Here is a 14,126-nt window from a genome sequence, read left to right as displayed (position 1 = left end):
CAAATATGCCAGTAGGAGTCATGGGATTTTTCCTCTCCCCTTCCAGTTCCCCCACCATAAAAGTGGTATGAAAGTGGTCATAAAATGGATGGCTAACTCATGCTGCAATTTATGAAGAGGCAAAACAAAGAGCCACAACAGATCTTGGACCAGCTGTTTCAGAGACTCACTAATCCGGGTGGGCTGCCAGGAGTGTCAGTGATCTCCATTCCTTCCTTTGCAAAGACTGTATTGGAAGATGACCAAGAAGCTTACCTCATCATTCTGGAAAAGATTCTTACTGTAGCCATTAAAAGAAGGAGACCTGGGCGAGGCATAAGGACCTGTTTCAGATTGGTAAAACATAAGGCATATAGTGGATTTTGGATGAGAATGCTCCTGCAGACTACAGTACTAAGAAGTATTGATTGTGGGGTGTGATGAAGCAGAGCCATATAGTCTTGTGGAGAGGCTCTCTATATCCCAGACAAGTACCTTAACCACTCTGCTATAGCATATTTTCTCTCAGTCTCTCCTGTTGAAGCTGTTCCATGGTATATAAATTTTGCATTGTGCCACCGAAAGTTTGAAAATAACAGTTCAGACCAGTGGTTGGGTAACAGACAAGGAATATGGGAAGACCCACCATAAAGTCCCCTTGTTCCAACGCATAAGAGGATTCATGGCTGTGAGTCCTGAGCAGATTGAGGCACTTACTTTGAACCCAGAATTAGGTGTCTAATTGCAGAATTTAGAACACACCCTTCTCCTTGGCCTTTTCTGGCCTTGCAGTTGGCTGGTTTAGGTGACTCAGCATGATGAAATTTTGTGGATCTCTTTTTTGCAATTTTGTGGATCTCCTTTTTGGGCTCCATACTGCACAGGGAGCCTTCACACCTTGCTCAGGGCTGTGGATTCTAATGGGTGTCAGGACACCTATATGTTAGGCATTACAAGGCTGAATCCAAGGGTTAAACCAAATTAAAGGCACTTTCATTCTGAATGAGAGTGTCCACACAGAGGCTTAATGCAGTTTAACTAACCTACTTTAAATTCACACCTTTAGTTAATTCAGATTAAATTTCCTTACTGTCTCTGTCTATACAAGCCCCCAATCTCCTTTATAGAGCTAGCCCAGAGTCTCCCTGGGGTGCTGGGTAAGTCACTTTAAGCAAACTTATCAAAAGTGGCCACTAAATAAATACGTGTTCCTTATTTTCTGGGTGCCTGATTTGAGACCCTGATGTCTGATTTGCAGAAGTTCCTACTACTCAGAGTTGCATCCAAAGTCACTGGGAGCTGTGCTTTGAACATATAAATGCTAAGTATGTAATCCTGAGTACACTGCTATGGAGTCTCAGATTAGACAGCTACAATTAGTGGATGCTTTTGATCTCAATCTCCCTATGCCTCATTTTACAGGGTGTAGTCAAAATAAATTTGTTAATGTTTGATAAGTAGTCAGGTCCTATACTGATAAGCACCATCAAAAAGTAAACAAACAAATTAATAATTTTGTATTTAGAGCAGAGTTCGAATGTGGTATGGGACCATATATTGCACAATGAGGATAAAACAAAATATTTAATAATGTCCCACTAAATGAGGGTATGTCTACACTACAGCACTAATTTGAACTAACTTAATTCAAATTAGTTAATTCGAACTAAGTTAATTCGAACTAGTGCATCTAGACCTAAAAACTAGTTCGAATTAGCGTTTTGCTAATTCGAACTAGCATGTCCACATTGAGTGGACCCTGAACCGAGGTTAAGGATGGCCGGAAGCAGTGCCGGCAGCGCATCAGATTAGGACTTAGAGCGTGGAGCGGCTGTCTCAGGCTAGCCGAGGGCTGTGCTTAAAGGGACCCGACCCCCACCCCAGACAGACAGTTCTCAGGGGTTCCCCGCTCGCTTGTCTAACTCGATGAGGGACAGCAAAGCAGTCCTGTCTTAGAGTGCTCTGAGTACCCGCACTCGGCACATCACAGCACTCAGCCATTAGCCCGGCTGCACTTGCCGCAGGCTGCCATCTGGGAAGGGTGTCAATTGGGGGGCTGCAGGAGAGCTTCCACCCCGAGGAGCCCGCAGAGCCACCCCAGTCCTCCCCATCAGGAAGAGGTCCCGGGAAGAGGCAGAGGGCTGGGTGGCAGCGGGTGGCTGGCTCGTGCTGTGCCAGGTGCAGGGTCTGCTGGCTGGGTGCTGGCAGGCTTGCACCTGGCACGGGCACCATAGCCAGCCCGTGCCCCTTTAAGGGCTCTGGGGCCGGGAGGGGGGCAGAAGAGTTTCCCTGGTGGTGCCCAGAGTGGCCACCAGGGAAAGCTGGGGAGGGCTAGCCTCCCACTAGTTCGAATTAAGTGGCTACACAGCCCTTAATTCGAACTACTTAATTCGAACTAGGCGTTAGTCCTCATAGAATGAGGTTTACCTAGTTTGAATTAAGCGCTCCGCTAGTTCGAATTAAGTTCGAACTAGCGGTTTGCCTGTGTAGCGCCTATCAAAGTTAATTCAAACTAACGTTTGTTAGTTCGAATTAACTTTGTAGTGTAGACATACCCTGACTGCTGAATACCGAGTGCTCTGAATAAAGAAGGAGTCATGTGGGAAAAAAACAGTATCTGATCAGGTAATTAAGGTCTGTATTATAATACATAGTCACAAAGGGTCTGAATTAAGGCTGTATAGGCATATTTTATTTTGGTATTTTCTAACTTTTGAATGCTTGACTTTGTAACCCTCAAGTTCTTTTAAAATAATTGTGTGTATTTAAGATATATACAAAATAAATATTCTATCTTGTTAGGTATTATAACAGATTGTATTATGAAGAATTATATTAATTTCTGCTGAAACTGTGGTTAAAGCCAGTACAAAATAGTAAATGAGGATAATTAAATGAAATCAGCTTTCTTTTTTTGTAAAATAACATTTAAAAAAGAAATTACTGGACAACGATCAGTTTGGTATTTGCACAGGTCATAAGGCATGTCAGTTTGCTGATTTACTCTTAGCAGGAAGTCCTTAATTAGAAAATTCCTAGAGAGAGCTGCAGCTCCCAGTAGGTGCTTTTTAAGATCTAAAGACAAACGTAGTTAATGGAAAAGCTTGAGGAATGGACAGAGAACTCAGGTTATGTTATAAGGCAGGAGTGAATTGCTGTTAGCATAAGAGAGTGACAATCAAGATGGGATGCTGGATTTTTAATGAAAGTCTGTCAGTTCTCTTATTAGTAAGTATATCTTTAATATTAAAAAACTAATTGGATATAATTAAGCATTTTAAGCTTGTTTAAGATTTTTTTATGGTTTACTTATAGTAAATGAACATGTGACATGTAAAACCTGTATAAAATATTAAACCGCTTTTATAAGTAACCTTTAAAAAACAATTAAGTGTCTTACTGTAATATTTAAGTCTATTCCTTTTTGTTCTCAGATTAAAGGAAAAGTGATTCATAACTGTATATGAAATTGTGCTTTGAATTATTTTGTGATTTGTTTGGGTGAGGGAGTTTCCCCAGCCTTCTCAACGCTTTTTATTTCTGGTGATCTTTAGTTTTCATTCTCATTGCCCTTTGTAAACATATATACATATACAGTTCCATGCTAAGTCTCATACCTAAGAACAGGTTTACTATCTGACTTTTACTATGTGATGGTATGTCCTTTATTGGGGAACACATTTGCCACAAAATAGACTCAATTTTCCATTTCTATTTTCTCTGATCTTCTAGACCTGTGTTACACATGGTACAGAAGTACTTCCCTGGTTTTTTAAAAAGAATAACCACAAATTATTTAATATGCAGTAAAATATCCAACAGAGCATTCATCAGTCATCTTCCTCGACCTCTATCCCCCACTTTTTATTGTAGATGGTGTGGCTGGGATTGAATTTATATCTGTTTATTGACACATTCTACTGGTATGAAGAAGATGATGCTTACCTTTATACACGAGTTATGCTGGGTGTAAGTATAGCTAGACTTTGAAGCACCTTCTCAAATGAGAAAGTTGCAACAGGCATATTTTATTATCGTCCATTACTGTTCTATTTTTGCTGTTTAAAGTAATTTTTCCGTATGAGAGACTTGCTTTTTAATATGTTTCCTTTCTTTTTTAACCTCCTCCCAAATTTGTAATATCATTTTTTATACCATTATGTGTATAGTCAGCACTGGCTTGGGCGAGAGCTTCTGCGACATGCCTTAATTTTAACTGCATGTTAATCCTGCTACCAGTCAGTAGAAACCTTATTTCATTCGTAAGGGGAACAAGCATTGTAAGTATAGTTTTTGAAATACATTTATTTCTCCCCCCCCCCCGCATAGTTCATCAATATTGTCCAAATAAAAAATTTCAAAAGAATATAATTGTTGGAAAAATCTTTGCATTTAGTTCTCAGTTATTACTGTACACAATATTATTATATGGCTAGGATTAAAAGGTGACTAATCATTTATAGTATAAAGACAATACTATTTAGAGCTAGATTCTGCATAATACTCATAATGCAAAGTGTTCTGCATAGAGCACAAAGTAAAATGTGACCGTGTAGACAGGGAGTATGGGGAACTCAACTTTCATTCATGTAGAATGTCCTTGTGTATCCATCCTGTTACTCCTGTCTAGTGTCAAGCTAAAGGCCAAACTGAGGAACACATTGGTGGAGCCTCATTATTCCAATGAAAGTTGAGATTCTCACATACTCACATGATTCCAGGAGGAAAGGCTTTAAGAAAAAAAGCAAACATTTCTAGTCTTGCAATGAAATCACACGAGTTGGTAATATTATGATAATGTACACTGCTCAAGAGCTCACATGATCAATATCTAACTCAATAATTGATTTCCTCTGGATTTCTGCCATTTCTGCCTCAAATGTACTGAATCTCTGGGGGAATTATTTGAATAGCTCATGTCACTATGTTGCATGCAATTGCTCGATTTAAAAAAAATTAAAAAGAGCTGATGAACACACTATCCTCGTCCCCCCTGTATGAGCTGGAAATACTAAATTAACTATGTAACTTATAAAATGACTTCTGCTTTTTTGTCAAGTGTTGTAGAGGAGTCCTAAGGAGACAACTTGACAAAAACCTCACATTTCACAAGATTGTTGCCTATGGAATAGCTGCAAATGCAAGTAAGTTTTCTGGGTTTTTCCTCTAGTTTGTCTTTAAATTGTTGCTTAGTAATTATATATTGATTCTACCTCATGTTGTTATAATCTCTCTGTACCACTCATCTGTAGAGGTGGAGGAACTTGACAGGGTAGGAGTGAGGGGAGAGAGACATTTGCTAATGGATACACTTGCTAATGGATAACTCTTCCTGCTTGTAGTTTCTAGCACCCATTGGCCATCTAGGAGAAAATGTGCTGATTACCCAGCACTCTCCATCTCCCAAGATTTAAGCTGGTGCAGGGGTCACATAAAGCCTCTTTTGGCACTGGTTTCCAGTAAACTTAAGAGAATAAAATGAACAGGTCCCAGAGATAAAAAAAAAAAATCTGGGATTCTGGTGATAAACCTTAAGCTCATGAGATCCCCTAATGGCAGAGACGGTGCCAGAACTCAGGGTACGTCTACACTACAGAGAACGATCCAAGCTGCTGCTGTTGATTTTCCAGGATTCAAATTAGCAGGGCTAGTGAACACAGCTTATTCAAACTGAGAGGGGCACTTTGGTCGATGCTGATTCCATAAAGACTAAGGAAAGTCAAAGGACGAGTGTTCTCCCTTCGACTTCCTGCAGTGTGGACAGCACTAAAAAGCAATTTAAGGTGCTTCAACTTCAGCTATGCAATTAATGTAGCTGAAGTTCTGTATCTTAATTCGACCTTGTCCCATAAAGTAGAAATACCCTAAGAGAACTGAATCCTAAGGGGTAGTCTGAGGAGAGCCTACCCTGAGTTAGGGGTTATATGGTAAGGAGCTGTGTAACTCTTGCACTAAAACTAGTAAAATGCCTGGTATAGGAGTATATGAATGATTGGCAGATAGTGCCCCTCTGCTGTGTTAAAATGTAATAAAAGTTGGGGGTCTGCCACTTAGTTCCATGCACATGTTTGTCTCCATTTTGCTGCTGTGTCCATATCAAAAACACCAATATGGTTATGGCTGTACTATCATCATTTAGTGAATGAAACTTTAAATATCACCGAAGTCCTACATGCTGACCAAGAGTATGCACAACATTCTAATTTTTTCTTTATTAGCATTAATAACATTTCAGCTACAATAATTTCTAAAAGTTACTTTGCTGTTAGCTCCACCCAGCTTTAGAAACCTACTGCTCAATGTAAAGACCTCACTCCAATAACGATTATCAAATCCTAGTGAGAAAGGATGTTTTGTGAGGCAACATAGCATTTTCATTGCACTGCGTGAGCACTGTGCCAGATTTCTAGAAAAACCTAGCTCAGAGTAGACATATTTAAAAGCTTAGAGTCTGTCTCTTCCATACTCATATGCTTACTAACATTATATCATTTAATTTTCATAGCCATACCATACTGCAGAGTTATCCTTTTACTAATGTTATCAGCTTTCTGGGGTGAATCCTTGATCCCATGGCAGTGTTGCTGTGGCTTTCTGAGCACAATTTCTATCATTAAAGATAAATAATTTATGGTTCAGAATCAAATACATTCCCCTCCCCCCCCAGGAATCTGTGTCCCAGCCTTGTTGGGGTTACAAGGATTCTGCCACACAGGAACATGGAAGGAGAGTCGTTGAAGTCAGGTTGGCCTCTAGGTAAAGGAAGTGGAAGTGAGGACTCAGAAGATCCTTTTGCGTGCTCATTTCACTTGTGTAATTTATAAGCCAGAAAAGTTCCCCACAGAGGAGAGACCATTCCCCTGTTTATATTAAAATATTAGTAATGAATTATAATTTAAATTAGTGGATTACTTAGCTATAACAATACACCCACTGAAGTTAAGACAAAATTCCTATTCACATCATTGGGGTCAGGGTTTCACGAGGTTTTTTTATTTTTAAATCTTTGTGGCTTTTTTAAAGCAAGGAGGAAAGAAGGAGTTTATTAAGATTGCTACAATTGCAGCAAATTTTAAGACCTGAATTCTGCTCTCAAAATGTCATAGTTGATTTTTATTCTAATATTTTGCTATCTGTACATAAAGGATCTTCTTTCCTATGCATGTTTCTGACATTAAACTTTCCAACAAAATCCAAATTGAGAATGCATGGAATTTAATGTAAAAATATATCAGATAATGTGCTGGGCTTGTTGGTTGTATTACACGGATTCATAATAAATTAAGGTATGATTCTGAGTTTTCTTACCATTGAAAACTTAAAATCTGACAGCAGAAAGAGTAAGTGATGTTGCCACAAAACTTGGAGTCCATTTGTTAAAGCATTTACAGACTTAGACAGGACTACTGACTGCAGTGAGGTTACAAAGGACAAGATTTTGACCCTTTGATTTTATAATAACGGGAATACTGAGATGGCTAATTAGTAGCAACTAAATCCAAAATGATGATTATCCACAGCAGGCATGCAGAAAAAGAGAGATAAGCACACACAATTTCAGTTTAGCTCAATGAGAGGTATGCATGCTTCCGTGACAGCAGAATTGGCCAAATAAGACTAAATTGACCAGACTTAAAGCATGTAATTAAATTACATTTCTTTTTGTTCTTTTTTATTATTTTTAAAATATACTATGAACACTGTTTTCTAATTGTAGCCCTTTTCCTCCTTTATCCCTGCAATAAAAGCATGTGATTTGAACTCAGTAGTAAACTAGGATGAAAAATGTGAAGACTAGCATACAAATTACTACACATGCATCCTGTTTTAAGGTTCCAGGTTTTACTAATAAAAAGGCTAAAACCTGCAGCCCTTACTAAAGCAAAATTCCCATTGATGTCAAAGGAAACTGTGCTGAGTAAAGATTGCAGAATTTTACCCATCGTGTATGTTTACTCTTGAGTGATGGGAAAATACTGATACAAATAAACTACAGATGAAGTATTCTATGCTCTGTATACATAATTAATAAACTGAGAACAAAAAAAATGTTCATAAATTGTAGGAATTTGTACTATGGTTTTTGAAATATTTAGCAAATTTCACACACTGTAGATCTAAAGAAATTTTCCAAAATGCACTTTAGAGAGATAAAAATGTTTTGCTAATGGCAAGGTATCTGGTGCCAGGTTTTTTTATTTGCTACGACTATTACACATTAAAGGAACTACACTGAAAATGGAATTAGATGTTTGCATTACTCTTGCTAGCCTGCTATAATTCACTTTTAGATTGAGTTATTTTTTTCTTTATGTGGCATTTAAGAAACTATCAGAAACACAAATCTAATAAAACTCAGAGCAGTATTTAAGATCATAGGCGGCCCAGGGAAACCAACATTCTGAATGCATTTATTTGAATTTTAATATATTTTGTTCAGTATAGAATTCTATTTTGTGTGTTAACATCTTACGCAAAGTAACTTTCAGAAAAGCACAGTCTGACTTGTGCTAGAAGGCTTATGTTCTGCTTGTCAGATACAAGTTGGAGTGCTTGTCAACTACCGGAAGGAAGAAAATTACAGACTTAAGTAGATTTCTTAGTAAGGCCTCCAAAACATTAAATAGGAAGGATCTGTTTGCATTGACAATAGAACTCTGATTATGGTAGAAGAAAAGAATAATGTTCTGCTGATACCAAATTACATTTTTACAAAGATTAGAGCAAAATATCTTAGAAAAACTGTAGTGGAAATTCAATGTTTCTTTTTCACAGAAAGAGATATAACAATGGGAGCTCTCTTGAATGTTTTCTCTATGCTGCCTTAACTAAACCCCATACTGAAAGTCTCATTTATTGGGAGAAAGAGGTTATGACTATTTGATCTTGGTATTCTCCTTTCTGATTCCATTATGTTCATTGTAGTTTTGTGCTGTGGTAGTTTGTTCAACAGGAATTGACCTCTAACCCATGTCATTTTGGAAAAGTCACAAATTAATAAACTCATGGGGGAATTCTACAAAGGAGAGAACAACCCATTTTTAAATGCACAGGCATCAGTTTCCCATTCCCAAACCATAAAACAATAAAACCTAAAGGATTTCTCTAAACTTTACCCTACGAACAGATAGTGAAGAGTCTTTTCTTGGAGATAGACATGATGTCTGTCCCCCTCAGGAGCTGGAGAGAAACTGCCCAGGGACAAAGGAGGGGAAAAGTCAAAAGTTCCTTTGTCCCAGTTTGAAATTCCTACCTACATTTCTGTTGGCTAAGCAGATACCTGGCTAGGTACAGTTAACCCCTTATTCCCTAGGCTGCTGTCCATCTCTCATGATCATGACACCCTTGATCAGAGGAATTTTGTGAATTGGAATAAAAACAAAAGTGGCAAATGTATATAAACAGTTATTTTATCCCTTTCTCCCCCTTCTCTCTCCCCTTCCTCTTTGTACATCACCGGTTGTCTTAGGTCCAGATAGGCATACTCTTACTCAGACTGGATAGCAGCTTCTTCCAAAGAAGAGTTTCACTGACATCAGTGTGATGAACGGGATCAGAATCCGGTTCTTAGAGTGTAAACTCTTGGCATAGGGACTATGTCTTCATATGTACAATGACTAGCATACTGGGGTACTATTGTGATAGATACATTTAATAATTTTAAAAAAATAAGCATATGACAGTTCCTGGAGGTACAAAGGGCTATGAGACACCAAGCCCCAATGTTTAGTCTGAGGAAGCATTGTCTGTACCTACTATGGGTCAGGTCCCCAGCTACGTTGACCATAGACAATAAAAGCCTTCCTCTGTGGGTCTTGCAAGCCCTGCGATCATTCTACATGTCAGGAATTGGCACATTCCAACTCTTGCACCCTCCCAACATCTCCCTAGACCGCCCAGCCCTGGTCCACTGGACACTCATGGTATGCATAGGTTTGCTGCAGGCCTGTATGCAGGAATTTTGGGTAGAGGGTGCTATTTTTTGTAAATGTGGACCTCCATTTTTTAAAATATAAAGGAGTTCAAAATAGTCATGCAATTAGCGTTCATAAGAGAGGTTCATGAAAAAGTTGTGTGAAAACAGTGATTGTAATAAAGGTGGCTTTTTCCCCTTCCTCCACAAGCGGGAAGATGATGCTGGCACTCCAACCTCACGGGTGGGAAGGAGAGAGGGCAAGGCTGGAGCACCAGTATGGGCTCCCCACTGTGGGGGGGAAAAGGGGGCTGAACTCGAGCCATGAAGCCCCTTCATGCTTACTTGGGGGATCATGGGTTGGTGCATTCACACCCTTTGCAGTCCCTCTCCCCCCCCCACCACATATGGGCCTGTGATGCATCCAGAGAAGCTGAACACCCAGCTTGCCAGCTCCACCTCAGAGCATTGCTCCACTTAACATACAGAATTTAGACATTTTATGGTGAAAACATATAAGGTTATTTAAAGCAGGGGGGGTCTCAAACTTACAGCCTCGGGGACATCTGTGGCCCAAGCAGTTCCATAATCCAGCCCATGCATAGCTCCTGGTATGTGAGTCCCTGTGGTCCTGGGATATGTCTGTGTCTTTATCATTCCACCAAGTCCAACCCCTGCTCCACCCCCCCCGTCCTGCCTCTTCCCACTCCTGCTCTGCTCTTCCTCTCCTTCCTACAAACCCCCTCCCACAAGGGACGCAACTTCAAGGATTATGCTTACTTGGGGCATCTGCTGGAAACTGTAGAGATGCAGCAACCTCTGTTCTGCTCTGCTGCCATATCTCAGGCCCACCCAGTTGCTCCACTTCATCACGGTGGTGGGAAGCAGAGCACCCCAGCTCCTATGTGGGCTGGCTTGAGAGATGGTGGCAGAGTGGAGCGGGCTGCTGTGTATCTGTGCCTTATCACAGCTTCCGTAGTGATGAGTGCAGGGTGGGGGGAACTAACCCTGTGGACAACCTCAGCACATCCAGGACCCCACAGGCTAACCTGAGTAAGAGGGGGCACCCTATCCATAGGAGAGTTGGGGTAGCTGCCATGGGACCCTCACGCTGCAGGACCCAGGACAGCTGTGTCAAATCGTCCCATTAGTGGGATGGCTTGGCACACAGCTCCCCTGAGTCACAGGGACATGCCAGTAGTGGTGCAGAGGTAGGAGCTGCAAGCCACTCTAGCCCCACTGTGCTACTGGTGGTGGCATTGGAAGTCCTGGGATGGGGGTGTTAAATCACTTAAAGACTCAAGCAGGAACAAGCTGAAATATTGGAAACAAATGGTTACATATAAAATAAAAGCATAACACGCATTTTAGAGTTTAGACCTAATTAAGAAGATACTCTCATGGCTTGTTGAATGTTGCTCACCCAACATTCTTTCCATGAGGCTTGGCTCTGAACCTTCTTCCAGGAAACAAACTCTCAGTCCTCATGCTACCTTCCATAAAGGATTTGTGCCTTGAGTGTGCCTTTGAACTTCAAGATATACCAGAACAATACATTGTCTTTATTCATAAACAAGACACCTCTTCGCTGCTTGTTAATTCCTATTAATGTCCTCTCTCAGGTTACATGTACACTAGGGAGTTATTTTGAAATAATAACTCCCGAAATAACTATTTTGAAATAAGCTAATCCTCTTCACAAGCAGGAGTTATTATTTCAAAATAACAGTTGTTATTTCAAAATAACAGTTGGCACTCACCTTGTTATTTCGAAACAAGGGGAGTTATTTTGAAATACCTCCCCAGAGTAGACATGGCCTCATAGCTTTCACAGTCTCTCAACCTGCATCTGGCTTAGTCAGTAGGCAAATTGGCATGCATCTTGAGGCATATGATAAATAAAGGCCCAGGCAGGGAGACAGGTGACTGTGACCATTTGTCTGAAAAGTGCATTTTGGGGGTATATCACCTCAAGGTGACCTGCTTTTACTCCAAGACCTATTTTGTATAAGTTTGTAACTCTTTAAATATTATCTGATATTTATTTCACAATGAATGTTGACCAGTGGGCTTCCAGTTCTTGGTAAATACCTCACATGCCACCATAAAGGGAAGTATTATGCATCTCTCTAAAGAGAGATGCATAATATAAGCATATATTTTAAAGGGATCCATGTGACCCCTTTAAAAAGACAGACGTATCTTGTGCCCTCTGCCAGTTGGCACCAGGGGATCCCTTGGTCACAAAGGGTGTTTCGAGACTACATGGCTCCACCGACGGAGCCATGTAAACTAGTTTACTCAACATAGTCAATGAATTGGGGATTTAAATAATCCCTGTTTCATTAAAATAAAAATGGTCACCGTGCTGTGCCAACAATCAGCTGATCCAGCACAGCGCGGCAGTCTAGATGCAGATCAGTCGACAAGGGAAGCCTTTGTCAACCGCTTCATTATGCCTGTTTTAAAGGGACTTTTTCAATTATGTGATATATGAACAGATAACACTGGAGTGTAGATAGGTGATGGAAAACCTATTATAAAAACTAAAAATAGTATAAGTTAATAGCTGTACTATAAACTTCTAATTGTTCTTCAGTGTTGCCTTTTTAGCCTACTGTGTTTAATTTAAAATTTTGCATTAGTTACTGCTGTTCTCTGAATAGTTGAGGACCTATCCTGTTTAAAAAATGATGAAATCTTGAGCTTAACATAATTAGGTTGCTTGTCTATGTGAGGCAGTAGAAACATAAGATACTTCCCTCCTTTCATTTGAAAGTACGTCCTAAAAATGGATAATCCGATGCTTTGGGATGGGACAGAGCAGGCAGCTGCCTGTTTATACTTTTGTGGTCTGAACAGATAATACTTAAGTATATCACAATATAAATTCACAAAAACAAAACCATCTTTCTAAAATGACCGCCTTTTATAGTCTATGTGTGTTGCCTTTGGGCACAGGCCTGAATAAGAAATGGTACATAATCACACTATTGCACATCAGTGACATCTCTCTCAAGCTCCATTCCTCAAACATCCTGGCTGTGTCTAGACTGGCAAGTTTTTCCGCAAAAGCAGGTGCTTTTGCGGAAAAACTTGCCAGCTGTCTACACTGGCTGCTTGAATTTCCGCAAGAACACTGACTTCCTACTGTCTGAAATCAGTGCTTCTTGCGGAAATACTATGCTGCTCCCGTTAGGGCAAAAGTCCCTTTTGCGCAAAGCTTTTGCGCAAAAGGGCCAGTGTAGACAGCTCAGATTTGTTTTGCACAAAAAAGCCCCGATCGCGAAAATGCTTTTGTGTGTCTAAAGTGCTTTTGCGGAAAAGCGTCCGTGCCAATCTAGATGCTCTTTTCCGCAAATGCTTTTAACGGAAAACTTTTCTGTTAAAAGCATTTGTGGAAAATCATGCCAGTCTAGACGTAGCCCCTGTGTTTGTGCTAATGAATGGATATGGACAATACTATAATCCTTAAAGCGTAGATGCCCTTCTCAGTCATGTTTAGTCAGCTGGTGTAGAGATGGAGCTTGCTCAAAGGGGGGTGCCTCTTCCGCTCTCTCCATAATGCCAGAGCTACAACAGGGACATCTTTACTAATACCTATGGCTTACATAGCATTTTTTTTCAATAGTACATCTCAAAGCACTGCACAATCTGTAATGTACAGCACCTCACAACACTCCTATCAGAGAAGGAAGTGCTTTTATACTGGGAGGGGGGTGTTACCCATGGGGAACTGAGGTGTTAAGCAGCTTGCCCAAGATTACACCAGAAGTCTGTAGCAGATCAGGAAACTGAACCTAGGTTTCCCAAATCCTAGGCTCATGACTAAGCACTGGATCATCCCTCCTCTAGCAACATATGGGACATCACTGTATATTAGACCAGGACACATCATAGCCTTTAGTGAATTAAATGACAATTTAAATTATTCTATCTTATTTTAGCATTTGAAAATCAAGGGCACACATCATCATCCCTCCTCTGAAGTGCACAGTCTCCCATGGCACTAAAAGCTAAAGGGCAGTAGATCTGGGAACACAGGAAGTGGCATCATTAGGACCAGAAACATGGGAAGATTATGTTGACTGTGTTACTCCATTTTATATTTTGACTATAACCAGTTGCCATGTATTACACACTGACCAAAGTCTATTTTGTTGTTGATCATTATGTAAAGATCTTAATCCACATGGAGACTTTTTAAATGTTTTATGTCATAGTTAATAAAATT

The 14,126-nt window shown here is 40.1% G+C and overlaps 1 protein-coding gene across 3 annotated transcripts in view; it reads left to right on the top strand.

The window, feature by feature from the left end:
* NOX3 (NADPH oxidase 3) overlaps positions 1–14,126 on the top strand; it is a 225,091-nt gene that overhangs the window by 166,655 nt on the left and 44,310 nt on the right. For 2 of the 3 annotated variants that reach the window (XM_089777298.1, XM_006114980.5), the window contains exons 3-6: positions 47–3,207; positions 3,853–3,948; positions 4,149–4,259; positions 5,039–5,123. In XM_089777298.1, the coding sequence (XP_089633424.1) occupies positions 3,163–3,207; positions 3,853–3,948; positions 4,149–4,259; positions 5,039–5,123 (337 nt within the window). In that variant the 5' untranslated portion in view covers positions 47–3,162. The remainder of the gene's footprint in view (positions 1–46; positions 3,208–3,852; positions 3,949–4,148; positions 4,260–5,038; positions 5,124–14,126) is intronic. The other variant, XM_089777299.1, reaches the window with a different exon arrangement.

This window comes from Pelodiscus sinensis, chromosome 3 (genome assembly GCF_052426305.1).
Source record: "Pelodiscus sinensis isolate ZL-2025 chromosome 3, ASM5242630v1, whole genome shotgun sequence".
Classification (NCBI taxonomy): domain Eukaryota; kingdom Metazoa; phylum Chordata; order Testudines; family Trionychidae; genus Pelodiscus; species Pelodiscus sinensis.
The sequence above is the reverse complement of the archived record's forward strand: the minus strand, read 5'-3'. Positions and strand labels throughout refer to the sequence as shown.